The 20,553-nt window shown below is 43.5% G+C and overlaps 1 protein-coding gene across 1 annotated transcript; it reads left to right on the forward strand.

The window, feature by feature from the left end:
- Positions 1–1,044: 1,044 nt before the first annotated feature.
- T265_08525 (hypothetical protein) lies at positions 1,045–19,999 on the forward strand (the record flags this gene model as incomplete). The annotated part of the gene is made up of 15 exons (XM_009174354.1): positions 1,045–1,243; positions 1,285–1,469; positions 1,510–1,694; positions 2,448–2,724; positions 2,876–3,015; positions 5,433–5,622; positions 7,025–7,142; positions 9,127–9,223; positions 12,205–12,338; positions 14,334–14,533; positions 15,128–15,311; positions 16,056–16,251; positions 17,672–17,738; positions 18,446–18,903; positions 19,860–19,999. 15 exons carry the CDS (start codon positions 1,045–1,047, stop codon positions 19,903–19,905), a joined length of 2,676 nt encoding a protein of 891 aa, XP_009172618.1.
- Between the last annotated feature and the right edge of the window lie 554 nt (positions 20,000–20,553).

A 20,553-nucleotide genomic window follows, 5' to 3' on the forward strand; every position in this document is an offset into this window, starting at 1 on the left:
GGTTCTCCCCTCGATCATTCCAAGGCCCTATGGACTCAATTAGCGTTTTAAGGCAATAGAAAGGTGGATCTGTCCCCGCAATTTACGGAGAGGAGACACTCCAATCCTACTAATCGTGGGCTGGTCACTCTTCCCGTTCTATCTTCAAAGTAATAAGGTCAACTGTTTTACACTCCCCGAAAGTATGTAGAGATGGAAAATCAGCCAAACGACATGGATTAATGTGGAAGTGTTCATTCAAACTTTCTAGCCATGGTCAGCTGGCTGAATGGTTTTGCTGCCGTTGAGCTGGGCTTCATTATTTTGACTTATCCAAGCTGTTTGGTGGAATGAAGCACTTTATTTTAAGAAAACTAATTGCACATCATACACAAATACTTCCAGGTGATCCATCGTTATCTAGACCGAAAAAATCGGGTCTTTGGGAATATTGTTGAACCTTTGCTAAGTTCGTTCTTTGCTCCTTCACTTATGTGACTACTTAATAATGACTTATCGCGAACCAGAATTTACGTTCCCATTTAGTCGCTTGTGATATGAATCTGTGAAGACCAATGCCTTCATCGTATCGCCACAACGGTCTGGGAAGTTGTAACTAGAGTAATGTCTCAACTCATTTCCTGGTCTGAACCTTCCAGGTTCGCGTTTTCGGCAAAAGAATCACCAAATATGCATATCTTGAATTAAACGCTGAAAACTTGACCAGAAACGCATATACCGCGCGTCATATTTAAGCCATATGAGGCGCCAATATTCTGGAAATTTTGACGCTTTTTGGACGAAACCTTGGCAACTGGCATTCGGTGAATATTGAATCATGATTGGCTGTTGGGCTCATACTTTCGGCCAAACAGAGCTTGCTTTGCTGCGAGGCTGGAAAGCAACCCGATCTTCTGGCCACCCACATACGGGTTAGGCTCCTTGGACGTAGCAGAGCAGAGTAGGATAGCTGTTCATCGTTTTCACGAAATAAATGGGTAGTTTGGTCCTGTAGGTTCTTAGTGTATGTAGTTTAATGCGTTGAATTTCCGATGTTTTAGCCACATGAGCGCGAACAAAGGACGGCGTAACTATCGATCAAAGGCGGACAACTCCGATGAGGAATTCTTGTACGAACCGGAAAGCCTTTATGAGCAGGGCTCCAAAGAAGTTATTTGTGGCCCGGCCGTTGCAGTGTCCTCGAGTTGTGGCACAATGAAGAAAACCAGGAGTGTTCTGAGCTTCGAAGACGATTTGGATCCAGGTATGTAGTCATTTTTTCATCTGTCACACTTAGATTTTTAGACGATGGTGCTATGTTCAAGGTTAAAAAGACTAACTTAAGTCGCCGGGTCGGTAAGCAAGATAAAGAGCAGCATAAGAAAAAGAAGCCTATCGACGACGACATGCCTAAACTCGTTAGTAAAAAGGAGCCGATCAAAACACCTGTTTCACAGGAGGATCCTGTGGAGTCAGAGAGAAAACTGGAGGTTCGTCTCTTACGCCCTGTTTCTTATTCTTGTGTGTTAGTGTTTGCGTCGGCAGCTGCTTGACCTTGCTGAGGACGACGGTCCATCCACCACCTTACCTAAACCTGAAACACCTGGAATTTCATCCCTAGTAAAAAGCAAGTTCGTCTACTTCATATCTCAAATGTTTCATACCAGAAGGCTCAATTCCAGACGCAGCCACTATCCATCAAGCCAGAAAGCAGCGTGAGAAGGCAAAAATTTTGATGGAGCATTCGGATCAAAACGAACCGGCTATCTTATCATCGGGTAAGAGTGGTGGGAAGCGTCTTGTGAGGTGAGATAACCGAATTTTGCGTTAGCTTTTTTCTCGGTATCACGTGGTATGATGTTTTTTGTTTTTTGTGCTGATGACGAAAAGCCTCCATAATTGGAACTCACCTACAAAGAAACAACATCCTAGCTCCTGTTCGCATCGTCAATACATGTTTCTGGTAAGGAGGTCTAACAAAATCGATACTGGGTACGAGAGGAAATTATGGGGGGCGTTTTCAATGCGTAATGTGGTATGACGTATCAACTGTAGGCTTAAGGTGAATTTTGAGATTCCACGAAGTGAAAGTAAGTTAGGATGAGTTAGGACGACCAGCTGGCCAAAAAACCGTGTTTTCAGTCCACACAAATTCCTCGGTTGCTAGCTGTTAGGCCTTAGCGTTTGGCGATACCGTAACTCCTAGACTTCCCACAAGTCGCATGACAAGTGTGAGTCGAGAAATCTCACTCATGAACGATTTATTTTGACTTTGTATCCTTACCGTGATTCTCTTTTGTCCTAACCGGCACTCAACGCGGAGAACGGAATGAAACATGTCAAATATTGCTTATAAATATGCACCTCAGTTAACAACAACTAAGCTCCCAAAGGTGTTGTTGATTGCTAGGCTGTCTGCTTACGAAGATTGTTTATTGTAGCAATCGGTTTCCACTTTTCGCTCTCAGAGAAGAAGATGATGATGACGAAGATGATTTCGATGATGCAGGTCCATCGTCCGCCTATGCAACAGCCGGCAGTGAACGCAGACCTGCATTTGTTGTTAGTGATGAGCGCGATACCGTGATCAAACGTCCCCTGATTAGTAGCCGCTTGAATCGTCGTGAGGCGGAATTGGACTCGATACGGCGCAATTTTCTGGCCGCTGAACATGCCAGTGATCGTGACAGCGATGAAGATACGGAATGGGAAAAACAACAAATCCAAAAGGCGTTAATTACGCAAGTATGGTTTTTGTAGCGCTTAGATTTGTGTACTTGGCCACATTTCTAAGCCCTTCTTTACAAAACTCACCGCACTTTTCAACACTGGCATTTTTGAGTTTTCATTGCAACTTAATGAATTCAGTTATTGTTTTTCGCCTTTCTGCATACAGAACCCGGCTGCTTTGGAGGCTGTTGAACCCTTAGAACGTAGAGAAGATTCCAGAGACGGTTCAAAGTCTGGTCCTCTATTCGCCGGGCTTGATGCTAACAGTCTCACAGTAGCCAATCTCAAGAGCATTTTTCAAGAGAGGTAACTATAGGAGTACCGTCTTTGAATGCTTATGCCCTTGTTGTCTACTGAGTTGCTTACCGTTATGCGCCAATGCATGTCGTCTGAAGAGTTGAAGCTAGGCTAGCATTCATTTGCTTTGTCATTCTTCGCTCAGTTTTCGCTACTGTGGATCCAAATGATTTGCTTTCACTGATGAGTGATGTTTTGTCGAGTCAGTGATATGTGAAATGGTATTCTGAGATGTTTGCAATAGAAATGCAGTGGAACACCGAGTTCACAGCAATTCCCGTAAGTAGCAAAGTGGTAAACACGCTGGATCCGAAGCTCAGTCACTGAAGCGAAATGGTTCACTATTACGGTGGTGATTTTCTTCTTTTTCTTGTCCCTTATAAACAATAACTGAGATGTTATGACACTTCCTTACGTTTGTCGCTCTACTCCCTTAAGTCTTCATAGTCCTGTGTCTAAAGTCACTTTCATTTCACCGCGTATTTTCTGGTGGTAGTATCCTGTTGACTGGGAGGATATGCGCTGGTCCTTTATCTTCCTTCTCGAAGAGTATTTTTCGCCTGAAGATCCTTCAGTCCTCACTGCCAGTCCTCAAGCCTGTTCCTGTTCCTTTTCAGTTTGTCCGTATGTTCTCATGACAGGCAAACATGCATCCCCCTGCTAAGTTAAACACAGTGGCCTTCTGTGGTCAAGAATGAAGTGATGATGTCTGTATCCATCTTCCTTGGCACACGCTGTCCACGTTGGCACTATATTTAACACGGTTAAAGTTTCGCCCATTCACCGTAATGCAGATTAAAAGAACGCGCCAACCGGAACTCGGTCATCCTAAAGTATGTCTCCTTTCAATTCTGTCTCGATTCGTATGATAATATCCAATCCCCATGAATAGAAAAGGCGAAAATATTCGCTGAACATTTTCGATCAATCTTTTTTCTATTCTTTCAGAGCTCCTTTTCCGTTTATCATTCTCCACTTACCCGTTTTTCATTGCGTCCACTTGCCACAATAAATGTTCGCATTTCCCCTTCATCCATCTTGGTCCCAAATTCACCAACGACCTTACCCGCCAGTGTTAAATTTGTCATGACACTTCTAGAAAGCTTGATTTCGATTTCGTGCCCTCAGTTACTTAAGCGTCGATCAATCTTTTTCTCTCACTCCACCTCGTTTTCCTGCTTTCAAGTGTTTTATTATCGTTGAGATTTCCATAGTCCTTTTTCTGCTTGATTCTTTTTGGGAGGTACTAATATGCATCGTTCCCATTTTATTTCATCGGTGGTGTGTGGAGCCCTTTTACCACCGGAACGTCGAGTTTCTTGCTATGTTGTTCTCTGATGTTAATCAAAATGGTCTCTTCCCTCCCCTTGCCCCAGTCTTTTAACATTTCCTGTCCACATTCAGCCACGTTTATTAAGTTTCACATAATCGAACTGTTCGCCATTTCCTCCCTCCCGAGAATTGCCTGTCGTTGGAACTCCCTGTTACTTTTCCTGTTCCCCAATTCCCACTACCTCTAGCTTTTCAAAGGCCGATTTATTGTCCACCTTCGCGTTGCCATATGATGTTCATACTCCCACGTTTTACGTGTCTTATCTTCACAGAAGGCGTTTGACCACGAGTTCCCTTTCTCAAATCTACTGCGCGTAATAAAAAGGCTATCTCATCATCTGACGTTTTTTCCTACGGCATCTCCAATATGTAACGCGTTCTGCACTCTTGGACCGGTCATTACCTACTATAAAAATCATTCAAAACATAGAAGAAGTTTCGGGTTGAACCACACCTACTGGAGGTTGAAAATAGTGTGAATTTCGGTTCTCATGATCACTTACTTTCGGGTGATGGTCTCCTCAGCCCGCGGATTAGCTCATGTGAAATTATCTAAGGGTTTGTCTAGATCCCCAAATAATATTTCATTTAAGACTTCCTCTACCCCAGTGTACGGTTTCCTTGTCGGAAGGGTCGTTCAGTTCCATTGGTAATTATACAATTTCACCCCGGACTATCAATTCTATACATACCCGTTGTCCAATCGTTGGTGTTGAGATAAGAAGTGCACTTTTTCTCCTTGGTTTCGTAATTGACCCCAATGGTCACGGGTAACCTAGGTGTATTTACGTTTATCCTTCTACCTTTCCTGCTTGAATCTCAGTCATGTCTGAATGAGTCTGGTGGTGTTTTCATGGTTTAATTTTCATGGAGGATTGTGCCTTGAAACCAGTAACTCGTACTTTTGACTCCCACCCCTTCCCACCGAATGGGTTACTGTACGTGATAAAAATTATTCATTTCAGTACGATCAAGCTTTTTACTGTCAACTTGTCTTTGCTTATTCCCATTACTGTGTTACTCGTTGGTTACTCTTCCAACAAGATATCCGCACTGACTGTTCCTTTTCTTTCTCATGCCATCGGTTGTTTTAGATTCCACACGCTTTCCACTTCACTATCCACTCATCAAGCAGCGCTAGAAGCTGCACGCACCGATTTGGATCGTGGGAAGAAAGTGATGACAGACTGCCGTGACAAGTTACCGCAATTGGCCCGGAAGTTTGCCTTTGTCAAGGAGATGAAGGACTATATTGATGACTTAGTTGAGTGTTTCAATGAAAAGGTGAGCTTTTTCGACTCTTGGTGTACTTTCTATGCTTGACCCCATACCGGTTATTTGGCCATCTCATTGTCGTTCGTTAGACCATGGTCCACTTCATCTCTGGGCTCACATCGGCTTTCAACACAAACATTTAGCGTTATGTAGATCTTGGATGTATACGTTACCGAGAAATACTGGCGCTCACCTTATCGGATATGGGATCAGTTGTGTACTGGCCACCTGTTCCTGGCCATTGTGAGATGGCGAAATGGCTCAGTGGTTAGAGCGCGAATTCACTGACCTGCAGGTTCGTTGTTCGAACATGACCTCTACCTCTCGATTTCTCCTGTCTAGGCTTGAGCGACTTGGCAGTATCCAAGCCCTCGTGCTTCGTTCGGGTTGCATGACAGTTAGGCACTGAAAAGATGCTACAGCTGAACGAATTTTTTCAGTACGAACTTCCAACAAAAACGCTCACATCGAGTAACATGGAGGCTACCAACTACAAGACAGTCGTGGGCTCAATTGGACTATATGGTTATCAGTTACCGATGGAGAGCCTCAATTAAGGATTGTCGTTCCTTCCAGGGTATGCGACTTGACTCTGATCATGCCATTTTGTGAGCCAAATTACCACTTCGCCTTCTGTCGGCACTATGGGTGTCAAAGCACATGTACTCCATTTATCAACTTCGGCAAGTTTCAGTAGCTCAATGCACTGAGCTGACCTGGCTGGAAAGCTATTTGAAACGCACAATCATATGGACGACGAAGATCGCTTGGGGGCCTAATGGAGACTAGTTAAAGAGTGTTCTCAGGTTTCATAACTGTTTGTCCAGGCCATCCGACTCGACTAAATGGAACACTGGATTTCGTCGAGATCAGCAGATCTTATTGTTTTCAGAAAGACCATATCAACCACTTTCGCCTGTGATAGCGCCTCATTGCACAAGATAGAATCTATATTTTCACGTTTCAGTATCATCTGAGTGAAATATGGAGAAAAAACTATAACTGTAGCTTGTAGCTTAAGTTCCTGATTACAAAACCAATCTTGCAACATTTGCATCTAGCTATATGACAACTTGGGCGGCGAAGGTAACACTCGCAGGAACATCATCGTTGCGTTCAGTATTCCTTTATTATACTGTGGTGCCTGTTTCGAAATGGGCGTTTTCTCGTATGCTTTAGGACTCCATCACGGCTGTTTTCGGGGCTAAGTGGTTACATACTACCTGCAACGAATCGGCCGGTTGACAATGGACTACCCTCGCAGTATCACTGTCCAGTAGCCATCCGTGTTTAGTCACATTTGAAACCACATAACTCTAAGATAACCGCACATTTCTAGTTTTTATATTTTATACTCATTTTTCCGGGACATCTCGCTGTATATTCATCAAATGTATGATTTTCTTTATAGATGTCTAAAATTGAATATATGGAGCGTCGTACGATCATCCTTTATCGTGAACGATATAATAAACTGACTGAGCGTCGTCGCTTGGACATGAAGGATTTAGCCGACTTGGCAACACAACGTAAGTTAATGATAATGTAATAATACGAACTGAGGCCCAACAGCGTACGACAGTCTGAATTAGACGTGATGTTTTCAGTCTGGGTGGATTGACGGTTTTGTCATACTCGATTTCACTGCTCTCTTCGTTTATCGGGTTAGTCGGTTTGGGGACCGTTGCAGGGGAGAGTTAGTTCGCATAACCTACAGTTAGTAAACTCTTCATTTGGTCTCATAATCCTCTGTAGGTGAAGCGAATTCTCGCCATTGAGTTTCCTTCTCAACGACTCCAAATCACAGTCTCACAGCTATCCACTACAGTCGGAAGAGTGAAGCTGGTCTCCTTAGAACAGTTGAATTGGCTTATAAATTAGGGGACTTCGCAGACTATTTTGGAAAAGCCGTTCGGATGTCCGTGGTTAATTCCAATCTGGGTACCATGATATTACTTTCAGTTATCTCTTTCGTTCCTCTCAAGCTACGCTAGATAGTACTTGTGAAAAATTTGGAACACTTTTTTATCGATGGAGTCTTGAATAGGAGCAGTTGAAGGCGCATTCAAACATAAATGGATCTTGGATTGAGGTTAATACTAGACTGAAACGAATTCGAGAATTTCGCACCGAAACAATTCGTTTTCTGATTACTGTGTCGCACATTTAAGTTAAACAGCGACAACAAATTAAAAGACATCTGCGCCTTCAAAATTAATCTCTTGTTTGAATTTTTCGGAGTTTTTGTTCAATTTTATCTTCTCAGTATCAACCAGCGTTACTGTGTTCGCCCAATGATGCACTGATGATTCCTTCCACACTAGCTCAGCAAGCTGCATATCTGTAGTCTGGATACAACGATACTTTACTTAGCGCGTTGCTCTTTCATACTCTGATCTTTGCCATGATTGATGTATACGTCGGACCAAGCTGATATCAATAAGCTAAAAAAACCGGTCGGTTATGATTATGAAAAATGCGAAGTTAAAGCTTCCTAGTTGGGATAGTACACCAAAATCATTTCGTGTCGTTCCAGGAGTACCATCAGAAGAGAACGAAAATTTCATTGGTTGGTTTTAACTGTTGACATTCATATTAAACCGTGAATATGTATGCCAGCGATAACCCCTACTTTGGCCGTTTCCTTGAGGATTAAACAAGCTCTTGAAGGTCTCTAATAGCCGTTGCCGAAACACCGCGGTCGATGGAGAGACTCTCGATCGATTGTTTCTTCGGCTATTTTTTCGTGCTTTAAAAGGGTCATAACAAGCATTCTACGACGATGTGAGAAGCTCAAGTAAGAGGCGTATGCTGACACGCCCATATTGATGAGATAGTTGGGATCGCTTCATCTTCTCCAGTTATTCAATTTGAGGTATTGTGTACTACAGCGGATACCGCAATGCACCATTTCCACTTTTTTTATTTTGTGGACAGTGAAGCCTGATATCGTCGAACTGAGAATTTTCAGTGCGGTGCTCTTCAGATACAGATAAACTATGCGCCACCACCTTAGCCATTTAAGAGAACAAATAAGATCACAAATCTTCGAAATTAAGATTTCCCCGGACCTTCGAAATGTTCCTTGATTTAAAAATTGGCAATTTAGACGGCGCCTATATACTTCTAAGGTACACGTGGTAAAGGAAGCTTCTGTCCTAATCTAACCAATCTGTACATCACTGCCAAGTGGTTCGGGCGGAACTGCTGCTCAACTGTCTACATGTGCAATCCTAGGTAGGACTGGCTGGGCCGGGAGATTGTTGGTAAGCTTCTCATTTCCATTGGTCTTCAGATGTCTCTTTGTCTTTGCTGGGTTATGTCGTATTGAGTGTCTGACTTTCGCTTAATTTTTGCCAGTTTGCACTTCGTTGTTAGTATCTGATTGATTTAGATACGAGTTCTTTTCCATATCACAGCATAGTCTTATGAATTTCAACCATGTTTACTGAAAACGCCTTAAAATTGAATTAATTTCACCGATAACCCTACTTTGTTCACATTTTACTTCAGCAGCTACCAGCTCGGTTCAGTCAGCTGTCAAGGCACCCGAAGAAACTAAGCAATTCGAGGCACGTCGGAGACGAGCTGCCGAACGCGAGGCTAGACGGTCAGTGGAGGCACAGTGCACTGCACTTTTCAGATTTCCTTGTCATAACTAATGCTTACTGTGATGAAGTTAAGGTGAAAGCTCTGTTGTGGAAGAACGTAATGATGGACGTGAACTTCTCACATTGTTAGACGCGTAAACAGGGTTGTCAACATTTTTTCTTCCGTTTTAACACTCCAAACATCTCCTCATCTGATGAGAAGGATGACGCGTTCTCACGAATGAACTAACTGGGGTTCGTCGCTGTTAGTGTTAGAACATTCACAGTGGATGTCACACACCAGTTAAATTCTTTGTTTTTAGGTCGTAGCGAAATCTCGTAGTCGCAACTTTTGAAGCTACGTTGATGAAGAGAAGCGTGGGTTTCTGTGCATTCATACTCATTTCCCGGTAGCATTAAAAAAACTGACCGCTCTAGAGTACCGTATTCCGTTTGTTCAATGCAAGTTCCCAACCGTGCAGGTCCACTTACTTAAACCCCTAGTTCTTCCCGATTAGCATGACCACTAAATTTAGGATCGCTGGTTTGGACAATCCGGATTCCCTTGAACTCGCCTCGCATCCATACCTCGTAGAATCAGTGGTCAAGCACATTGCACACTAAATTACTTGCACCCACAATATTCAGATTTTCTCTAACGGTATGTGTGCCTTTTCATCTCTCTGTCTATGCTTATTCGCTTCTTACTTTTGTGTGCACACAGTTATTACTGCTTGAATCATGCAAGCAGAACGCTACTCACTTACAAAACAGGTCAGCTTACCAGTGTAACTCACGTGACAGTTTGTAGGTTCTGTCAACACGTAGAAGGTAATCAAACTTCCAGGTTTCAAGCTGCTTGTTTGCCTTGAAGTTTCCAGGTACCCGGCAGTTTGTTTGCAACTAACCAAACCTCATGGGTACGGATTTGACCTGTGATTATCCTACGGTCATATGAACTCGGGACAACGTTTCTTTTTGCCCCAAGGATTGCGCTTTTCTCCCTAAGAAATTTGTTTTCATCCTTATACGCCTTATTGCAATATGAGCGGCTTCGATCCTCAGCGAAATAAATCGCCCATGTTGATCCATCTTCTATTCCACGGGGATAGTTTTATACTATACCTATTAATTGACCACGCTGACTGTCTAGCGTAGTGCCAATTTTTCCTGACCCAAAGCTGCCACCTGGATGTGGTGTTTGGGCTTGAGTGCCTCAATGATCCTGTAGGCTGCATTGGAAGGTGAAACCATTCCAGGAAGACCAAAGGGGGGCAGTCGGACCAAAAGCAGCGGGACCCTATACTACGAGTAATCGGGGGATGGGAACCCCCCCACACACACACTCGAAAAACGGTAACTGCTGCATCGCGGTTCAAGCAGTCGTGGAAGAGGCTTGTAGTTGACAGAAAATGATGATGTTCTGAGACGTTTCCTTTGTTATTTGTATTTAGCTGCTACAAAGAACCGTGCATTCAGTTGATATCACTGCATCAGAGAGCATTTTAATTAGGTCCCATCGACAGTCTCTTGGGCAACTATTCCGTACTGCTGCAGTTGCTTCGTCGTACTCAAACACGGGATTGTTGTCACTGGCGGCTGTAGAACTCGAAAAAACGATTCGACTGGCCGCCTGTTACTCTTCAGTTAGATGTACGGTCCGTGACAGAACTCTAGTTGGTGGATGTGAAACCTACAATGTCATGGAAGGTTAGTGAATGTCACTGCTGGTTCTGACGAACTCCCACTGATTCTGTTCCTATGTGGGAGTGAAATCCTCCGTCGTTGCGCAACTAGTTTCCGTCTGAGAAATAATGACGGTCCCCGCCAAGTGGATGGAGGGAATTTTAGGTACCATTTTCGAAACTGGTATTCATACTGAATATGGCCATCACATGGAAACTGGCTTTATCTCCGTGGTGATATAGTGGACCCGAAATTGAGCTAAGTTAACCGAAATATAAAGTATAGCCAGGTACAGACTGATCTAACTCGCGGTCTCATGAGTAAATGTAAACCCTAGTGTCCAATGTATAATGATGTATTCTCTTCGTATTTGTGCCGAAGTCTGGTTCCCACAATTTGACTGCCCAGAAAACCAGCATACCGCTGCACGTAACAAGCAGCAAACCGTCGATGAACCGGAATTGAGCTGAAAAATCGGTTCAGAATTGCCTCTGCTTTAATGCATGGATGGGGTCAGTGCAGGAATCCAAAGGATCAGTACTACTTGTGCCAACTTATGTTGCTTGTGATGTCAGGGATGTAAATCTTTGAGTCTGAAGGTTTTCTTTATTAAACTACATTACGGACTGAGTTGTTGCCAGGTAAGACGCCTACACTGCATAGTCTGATGGTTCCCTAAGGCTGTAGAAATGGAGAAAGCGACAAATGCCGCAATTATTTTCCTCGGACGGTTTTCTTATCAGGGAGCTAAAATCATTCTGCGCCTACTATACTACGGAGACATCGTTGATCAAATAACAAGATATTTTAGGTCTCCTGATCAGATGGATCATTTTTCATAACCATAGAGTAGCACCGCTGTCGCAGTCGTTCTGTGGGCACGTAGTTATTCGTTTCTGAAGCCTAAGATGACGCTACTTAGCAGATATTATTCATACCTTGATTACTTGATTAATATGGTTGGTGTTGTAAGCCTCCGGCTTTGATCGCTGTTGAAGAAGTTGTGGAGTTGACAGTTTTCAACCCTGTGACTCGTCATGCTCAACTTCTTCATAACAGGAGTTTTCCTCTATTGTTTCATCGCGTTATTGAAGGTTTAGTGGACGTTGAGCGTATGGAAGTCGCTGACTCCTCTTGTCGCGGATGGCCACTGGTAACGTCGATACTGTTTCTAGGGCGTTGCACTAGGCCGTAAAGCTCCAAGCTTTTACCAACGTTTTCGGGAGCTTTTTCAGGAAGCAGCTATGTGGTATATGTGGATGGAAGTTACAGATACCTCGTGGGATAGTAGTGCACCTTTTCTTTTTCGCTTCAGTATCCGACGGCAGCGTGCTCGTGATCTAGCCGCCCAGGCGTCTAACCAACATCCAGCAGTTTCACATGTCGATGGCACAAGTACGGATGACGAGGAGCCACAGGCTGTGATTGCTAAAAGAAAAGCGGATATAGGTAAGTTTGTTTCGGCCCCAAACCCACTTCAACCGTCACCGCATCCTCGATTCGCAGTTATGTCGTTAAATCTCTTCTCTCATACACGTTCTTTTCTCTTTGGTGGTTCCAATTGCCCGACACTAGTTCGCGGTTGTCACTTCTGTTTGCTCTAGTCCCCTCCCTCCTCTGGACATCATAAACTGATCCCTTATTCAGCTATAATGTTTGTTCGGTATATAGCCGCAATTCAGCCAGCGACGAGTACCCTAGCTGAGATGTTATCAGATTTAGAAATCAATGTCGTATTCGAATTTGGGATCCCTTCGGTCACTTATTGTGTTCCTGAAGAGTGTATGTGGCGTTTCAGTCGATCCGGTCGAAATACATTGTTTAATGTGCGGTGCTTCTAGATTTTTTAGCATGGAGGGACGAAATTATTGTTGAAACTTGCCAAGTCTCCTCTCATCATCAAACAGAATATAGTCTCTCTCTAAGTCCGATAAAATGGACTGGAGAGCAGTGTAGCCCGAGGAAAAGTATACAAGGGTGGCTAATACTATGGGACTGACAGATATTCCCATTTCGGAGAACTAACAGAAATTATTCTAATATTAAAAAACGGCTTCGACGTAATATATATATATATATATATATATATATAAAGGTACAGTTGTTGCACTTCTTACTGGGGGAAGCATTCAGCCAGGTATGGCAGATGATATACGCTAGATTCTGGTAAGCAAAACAATTCGCAATGCTCCGATGTGCTATTTCGGGACAGTTTCTCAAACCCCGATTTCTTAAAGGCGGTGACAAATCGCCTACGCCCCCTAACAACGCACTGATGATGTCACCTCGACTGGTGATGAAACGTTTGCGGTCTTATTGCCCGGTTCAGCGAACAAACCAACTACCACCGCCTAATCTATTCAGGTTGCCGGCAGTAACAAACTAAGTGTAATCAAGAGAGGTAGTAAGTTCGGCAGGAGGTTAATTCTTGAAGGTTTTCGAATGGGAAGCTTTGGTTTCGGCGAACAAATATGTATGGCTCAGAATTATGTGCTGCTATTTGTCTGTCGACCTCGGTTACACCGAAGGATCAGGACATTAGTTAACACTGAAAGGCTTTAAAACACCTTAGGCTGTGTTGTACAACAGCGTGTCTGGTTCACGCGTTTCTCGTACACTTGCTCAAAGTGACATCTTCGCTTTCATCCGCTAGCAAGCTTTTTTCGGCAATGCCGCGAACAAATAAAGACTTTCCAACCTTCTACTCATTTTTTTTCATGTAACCCAGCTCGTTTGTCAGCAGCTTACAGAATAGCATTAAGATCATAGTAAGTGAAGTCCACTCAAGGGCCGAACCGTCCGGGTATATCTGTCCATAGTTCGTCTAGTGTCCACATTTTCATATTCATGAGAAACATGTGCGTTAACGGTGTTTGGTGGTGACCTGTATAGAAAGTTACACGTATACTGTGGTTTTCGGTGGGCGTGGGAACCTGATTTCGATTCACTCGTTTAGAGCTGCTTTCGGTGACCAGAGATCACGAAAGGCATCTTAACTAGTCAGGGTTTTTCTTTTGAGTTTTTTTTTATCAGAATGGTTATCTTCCTCCTGTTACTGATTAGCACCGCACTGCGTGAGATACGTTCAATTCAACAAGGGCTAAATGGTGGGCTTGGATTCTATACGAGTGTTAGCTATGAAGCGGAGCAAACTATGGTATAGCTCGCTTAAAAGCTGCTAATAGACAAAACACCAATGCGTGAACAGGCATTTGAAGATTCCGGTGTGAAGCGCGTAATTTCTGGTGGGTATGAGCAGTTGAATCCAGTAAATATGTGGTTAGTGCGCTGTTTTGGGCATTTAAACAAGAGCCTGAAATTGTCAAGCGAGTTTGCTTGCCCTTATCCTCCTCCTCAGCGGTATTATTTCAGTTTGAGTGTTCTCAACGATTCTTACCGATTGAACCTTGTTAATTCCAAATGATGTTTTTTCTCACCCCACAGACGCGCTGCTAGTTGATGCCACTGCCCTGTTTGAAGATGTTGTTGAGGAGTTCTGTGATCTTCCACTCATTTTAAGCCGATTCTCTCGTTGGCATAGTGATTTCCCTGAATCCTATGCCGAAGCTTATGCCTCACTATGCTTACCTCAGTTGTTTGCCCCAATCATCCGTCTACAACTAATCGGCTGGAATCCAATCGCAGTAAGTTAGAAAGTCGTTCGCCGATATTAATGTGCTAAATAATCTTGCAAATAAATGATAATGATAAATAATCTTTATGATACGCTCACACAGCAGCATGCGAGTGAATGCAACATCCTGTTAGGAATTTTAACTACTTCTGTGTGCAGCAGTATAGTCTATCGCTATGAGAACTCACTAAACTCGCTGTATTTTTCTAAACCTGACACATTAGGCCACCGATGGGACTTTTCTCAACTGGCTCCCATTACATGTTTATCTGACGGTATTAAGATGGAATGTTATTCAGATACCGGATTATCGATTCTCCGGCAGCCGTTGGAAGATCCGCCGTCCAGGAGACTTCGGCATCTCATGTAAATCAGAAAACCACCATACTGACGGATTCTCCTTTATTTTCAACAGAACGACGGCATCCATCTTCTATCATACGCTGCTGTCTAGTGACCGGGAAAAAGCGTATATTGGTTGACCGCTCTGCGATATACCACGATGCTAGTCTGAAATCGACCCAGAATTTAGGCAGTGTAGGTAGTAATGTTCATTTTTGTGCCATCTTCATCGTCCAGTCGTTTTCCTTTTGTATCTTCGCAGCAAACCTGTGATCCGTTGGAAGCAATGTCCTGGTTCAGTGATCTGTTGGACTTTAGCTGTCTTCCTATAGACGGAGTGAAGTTGGAACCAAGGGCAAAAGAGGGTGGAGATGCGTGCACATTAAATCCTGACCTAAAGGTCTTGCCTCTCACCGTAGAAAAAGTATTATTAGAACGGCTGAATGGTAAGTGTTTTTAATTCAGGCGTAGCATTCTCTCATTAACTCTGCCTGTTGAATCCGGAAGCTGCTGGGGGTGTTTTAGGTGGAATTTTAATCCTGCTTCTGTCCGTTATTCTGGTCGCGTAAATGGATGGGATGGAATGGGATCACCGAGCCCATTCAACTTTTCACACCTTACATATAGTAGTTGGTGTGTTAACCTAGCTGACGTTTTGGCCCAAGTTGGTAGTTGTTACAATTCCGGGGAGCTAGTCACACAACTGCCACTACGAATGATCCGGATAAACAGCGAATATCCCTTTGGTGTGGGTGACTTCTATTATGTCCACCTTTTTTCACGGAAATCTCATAGCACTCATAGTAGGTTAGCCCATAATCGTCTGATCTGCACGAATTTCTTGCTGCAAGTGTGTTTGTTTCAGCTTCACAACTTTGGATTGTTGGTGTATATGGCGTTCGTTTCAAACATTTGGATAGCGAACTGGAGTAGTCAGCTACCGAACACTGAACACTGGGCCATTGTAAACTTTACTACCACGCTGGTAGTGGGCGGAATAATCTAAATGGCCACTAGACCGCTCCGGAGATAACATGAGGACCGTTTGTGATGTTACCACATTTCTTCAGTTGGGCGGTTGAAATGGAATAGTTTTACTGACGTATAGATATCCACACTCGGCTACCCTGATCCTGCTCGTCATCTCGCAGCTGTAACCTAAACCTCTGTTTCCCTGATTTCTACCGTAGAATTGGTGGAGGCAGCTTGGGATCCGCTATCTCGACGTGAATCGGAACGCCTTGTAGCCCTCATGAAAGACTTAACTACAAACTACCCCAGTGTGCGCGTAGGAAGTCGACCAACAGAACAGCTGTTTACCACAATCGTGAAGCGCTTGGAAGTAACTGTCCAGGAAGACATATTCATTCCGTTGTATTCAAGACAGTAAGTTGCCTACTAGCTGTTCATGAGTAGCGTGATGTGCACAAAAAAATCAAACACTTTTCAGTCCTTAGGCTAACAAACCCTTGCATTTCATTTATAATTATTTAAGAAGAATTATACAACCCATATGGTCACAAACTTGAGTAGGCTAGCACAGACCTGACTTCGGCCACCTGTGGTCCCTCGGCAAGTTAGACTGTATCCAAGTCTAATCACAGAAGGACCACCATTTAGTAGTATACCCAAGTTTAATTCAGATATGTTCGGTATGTTTTTGGGGAGCTTCTGAATATCGCGTCACACCAGGCCTAATTTAAGCCTGCAGAGGTAGCACCTCCGACGCTTCCCTCTCGTACTCCACGGATAATCGTTGGAGATTTATGAAGTACCCTGTCCAGGATCGGAAAAATGCTCTGCATGAGGATTTTGCCCTGGCGAGTAAATCTTTTATGCTAGAAATCATTTCAAACTCTGTAAAACGATAGGTTCAGGTCACCCAGGCTTTCCATGATCCCACTTCTTTTGAATTCACTTCCTTTCGGTCGTGCATTGTTACGTTCCGAGTAATAGTCGAACATTGTCAGCATCACCCCAACCTGTTTACCGAGTATTTTTAGGCGTGTACGACTAAGCCCCGTGTGAAGTGCAACAACAAGTGGAAAGTACCGAACAGGTGCCCCTCAATAAGGGTGAAAGAGTTGTACGGTTCTTCCTTTTCGGAGTAGATTGTTTTCATTTGCTGGATGAACTCTCCACGTAAATTTCAAAATCGCACCGCGACAAACTTGCAGGTACTCAGTGGATTTAGTGTCATGTGCAAAAGTCGGTTGGTTTATTCACTAGACTGTTGAACCAGGCCACAGGATTTTCGCTCGCACTCTTAATCTAGAGGCCACTGTTTCATCAGTGCAGTCGAGCTAAAACTGAAGACATTGGGAATCGTTAAATATGTGACCAAACGGCCTCGAGTAGTAAATGCCTGAGTGTGCAAAATAGGTATCCAACTCAGCGAATTCTTGCGTTAAACTGGGAGGTGGATAGCAGCTGCTGTTAATTTGGGCGGCCAGTTGCCTAGTTCATGGTGGCTTGGTTTCTGACCACGCTCGTAGATAGGTCTTCAAACAAGAGAGAGAACTCTGCAAACGCGTGCTGTGTAATATTCTAATGGTACTTTTATACCTTTCATTCCCTAGACAATGATGCCTTGTTTGTAACAGGTTCGGGGCACCCGTATGAACTCGAAAATTTGTCTTCTACTTTGACAGTCTATGCGTTGCTCACAATTTGCCAAAATATCAACACTATATCTGTGCAAAAAATGTAAAAATGTGATCTGCTTGGTGCTGCCCAACCTCTTGATCATTTCTGTGTATTTTTCCATGTTATTCATGTTTAGTCTAATGAAAACTTCCATCCACAGCGTTATGCAGTCCAGACAAAGTGCTGCGTTTCAGTTCTTCGAGCGCCAGCTTCGAATTGGAATCAAGGTAATTACTGTTCCTATGAGGATGCCGCCTATAAAACTACTTTGTTTATCCACTGCTGTTGGCACGTTTGTTATTTCATCATTTATTTGACACAAATTTCATCATGTTCCATAAATCCCTATTGGGAAGCTTATATCAGGTTTTTTATTTTCCACTATTGAAGTTTTTTTGCAGTTCAGTTCGTTAGGATGATTTTTTTATTTGTTCGCCGAACTAGACAGTCCAACTGCAAGCGCTTCACTACGGGTCAAAGGGACATTAATGTCCATTTCTACGCACATTACACATTAATTGTGTTATCCTGACCGACACTGAACCCTTCGTCCAATGCAGCAAAGAAACCAACTTTTTCTCGGCTTAAAAATACCTCCATGTCTTGAAGAGCTGAAACATGAGGTGGTATTTGAGCAGCACACCTAGTCGAAGGATATCGTAAAGGAGAGATTCAGCTGAGATTCACTTGAGTCGTCCGCGATCAATTTAATTCCGCCCAACCAAATTTGGTTTCAGCGGCGGTGTGCTAGTACATTGTAACTGGCAGAATGAGTATACCAGAGTTTACCTTTCGATTGGGTCAGTATTTCCTTTGCCACCCTCATGTACTACTATATATTTCGTTTCATTAGGAAAAGCGTATTTGTGCGGACTGGGTTGATGAACGAATGGTTCAATGAGTATAGTCTCCGTATTTTTCGTGCTACTTTCAGATGCTCAAGAACATCCTTTTGTGGCATGGATTGATCAGTACCGAAGCACTTCAGCATGTCAGCCTGACATGCTTGGTTAACCGTTATCTTCTTGTTGGTCTTGCCAGCCTGATGTGTGCTGCAACACTTACCACCACGTCTACCGAGGAAAAGAATTCAGCTCCCTTTTCCCTGTTAAATAATTTCAACCCTCTCCAAACGGCTACGTTGACTTTCCAAGATTGCGTGGATCGTTTAACTGAGATTGTTGAGGCACTTCCAAAGGAGTGGATAAGTGCATCAAGCCTTCCACAGCACACTGATAACAAAATCGATATTCATACACCGGAAGAAACTCAGAGAAACGATAAGTCCTCTCCGGGTGCGCTTTCGCAGCTGAGACGTTTTGTCTCCCAGCTGATGGAACACTCCTTCCTGTCACCTGATGGCAGTCGACAAGGAACCTCCCAGCTTGAACGGTAAGTTGCACTTGTTTTAGGGCCGTAAAACGTTGTACCCTAGTGCGTTTAGGCAGGCCCAAGCTCATCATTATTGATAGCGTAAAATCAGTGTTCAACATTGATATTCCGCTGCCATATAACCAAACCCAGTCTATTGATGTCGGATCCGGTATCGGTCTAATTTCCGAACACCAGCCCATTCATCACGAGCCGCACCCTCGAATGTAAGTAGATACGTCACTTATCTCTCTCAACCGGCCTTCACTCACTTTTAGCCCAGTAATTATTCTCCGACCATTGACAAAATTTTATAACTTGGTTGGCTTCTGATAGTTCGATGTGGTTCCATTCGAACGTATTTGAGTAACACCACCCGGGAAACCTCCAACATCTCACGGCTTCCCGCTACAGGATCCTCTGAATGACCTCTTTACAACATATAAGTTTTCTCCTGACATTCGTTTCACTTGATGTATGTGCTGCACTCCTCTGCAGCAAGCCTTCGAGAAAAAGGGGATCAAATGCGGTATTATCAAGGAGTTGATCATAATATGAAGAGACATTTACCGTGACTTGGGATTGCTACACAGTAGTTTTAAACCGGGTTCTTCACTCAGACGGCTGATAGCTGATGGGAGTATTACTGTTGTGTGGGGATCACGGACGGAATTCCTCTAGTTATTAGCCCAGTCTTCCAACCTTCTATCCAAGTCAACACGACGTATGAAATACGAGCAAATACCGTATTTTTTACACCAATCCAGATTCACATCCCTGTCAAACGGGGACACATTTAGACCTTCGAACTTTGTTGCTATATGCTCTCTTCAGCTGTGCATTATTTCGTCAAGTTGTGATCTAGCGGATCCAGTTTATCTCCTGGAACTACCATTTTGATTGCCCGTTTGCCTATGCGTACCATCTTTATTTCCATCAAATCGCTTTTGCGAATCTTAATTTTGCTTTCTTTGCAGGGAATGGATCAATACCCTTACACATATCCGGGACTCTCTGGTCTAGTTCTGATCTGACACTGCTGTCTGCATTATTTTCCGGTTTCGCTGTGTGTGTAATACAACTGTAAATTTTCCCTATTACGCAAAGCTTCTAACATAATGCGTGGGAATCTTTTATCGGTGATCTGCGTCCCAACATCCGTTACTGTTGCTTCGGTTTGCAGTTTAATTTTTCCCCTGGGAGTTTCGCTCAAAAATTATGGTTTCTGACTCCCCTTAGTTGGTAATCGACTTGGCAACCCCTTGTGGGGTCATCCCACGATTCACTGTCGTCAACAAGGCAGCGACCATGAATTTGCGTTATCAGCAGCTAGTTCACGCATGTTTGAATTCGCCGGATTGCGAACCAACCAGAATGCTGAAAGCCCATTACTACCACAATTGGAATTCTACTGTTTTTTCACTTCATCTGATAATGAGGAATTCACTTTGCCGCATCTTAAACTAAGGAGGAAACAGTTTTATCTCTTCTACCGAACATTTATCGGCTTACTTAAAACCCACAAGAACCCTTAACGAGGTACTTGGTCCCTCGACGTGTATCTCTTCTGCGGGTCAGTCTTGTTTTTCGGCGTTCCCATTTTTCTGTTTCCTGTTGGGTGGTGATCAGATGACACTTAATCTGCTCTCGTGATTTACAACAAGGTTGCAA

This window comes from Opisthorchis viverrini, assembly GCF_000715545.1.
Source record: "Opisthorchis viverrini unplaced genomic scaffold opera_v5_223, whole genome shotgun sequence".
In the NCBI taxonomy this organism is placed as follows: Eukaryota; Metazoa; Platyhelminthes; class Trematoda; order Opisthorchiida; family Opisthorchiidae; genus Opisthorchis; species Opisthorchis viverrini.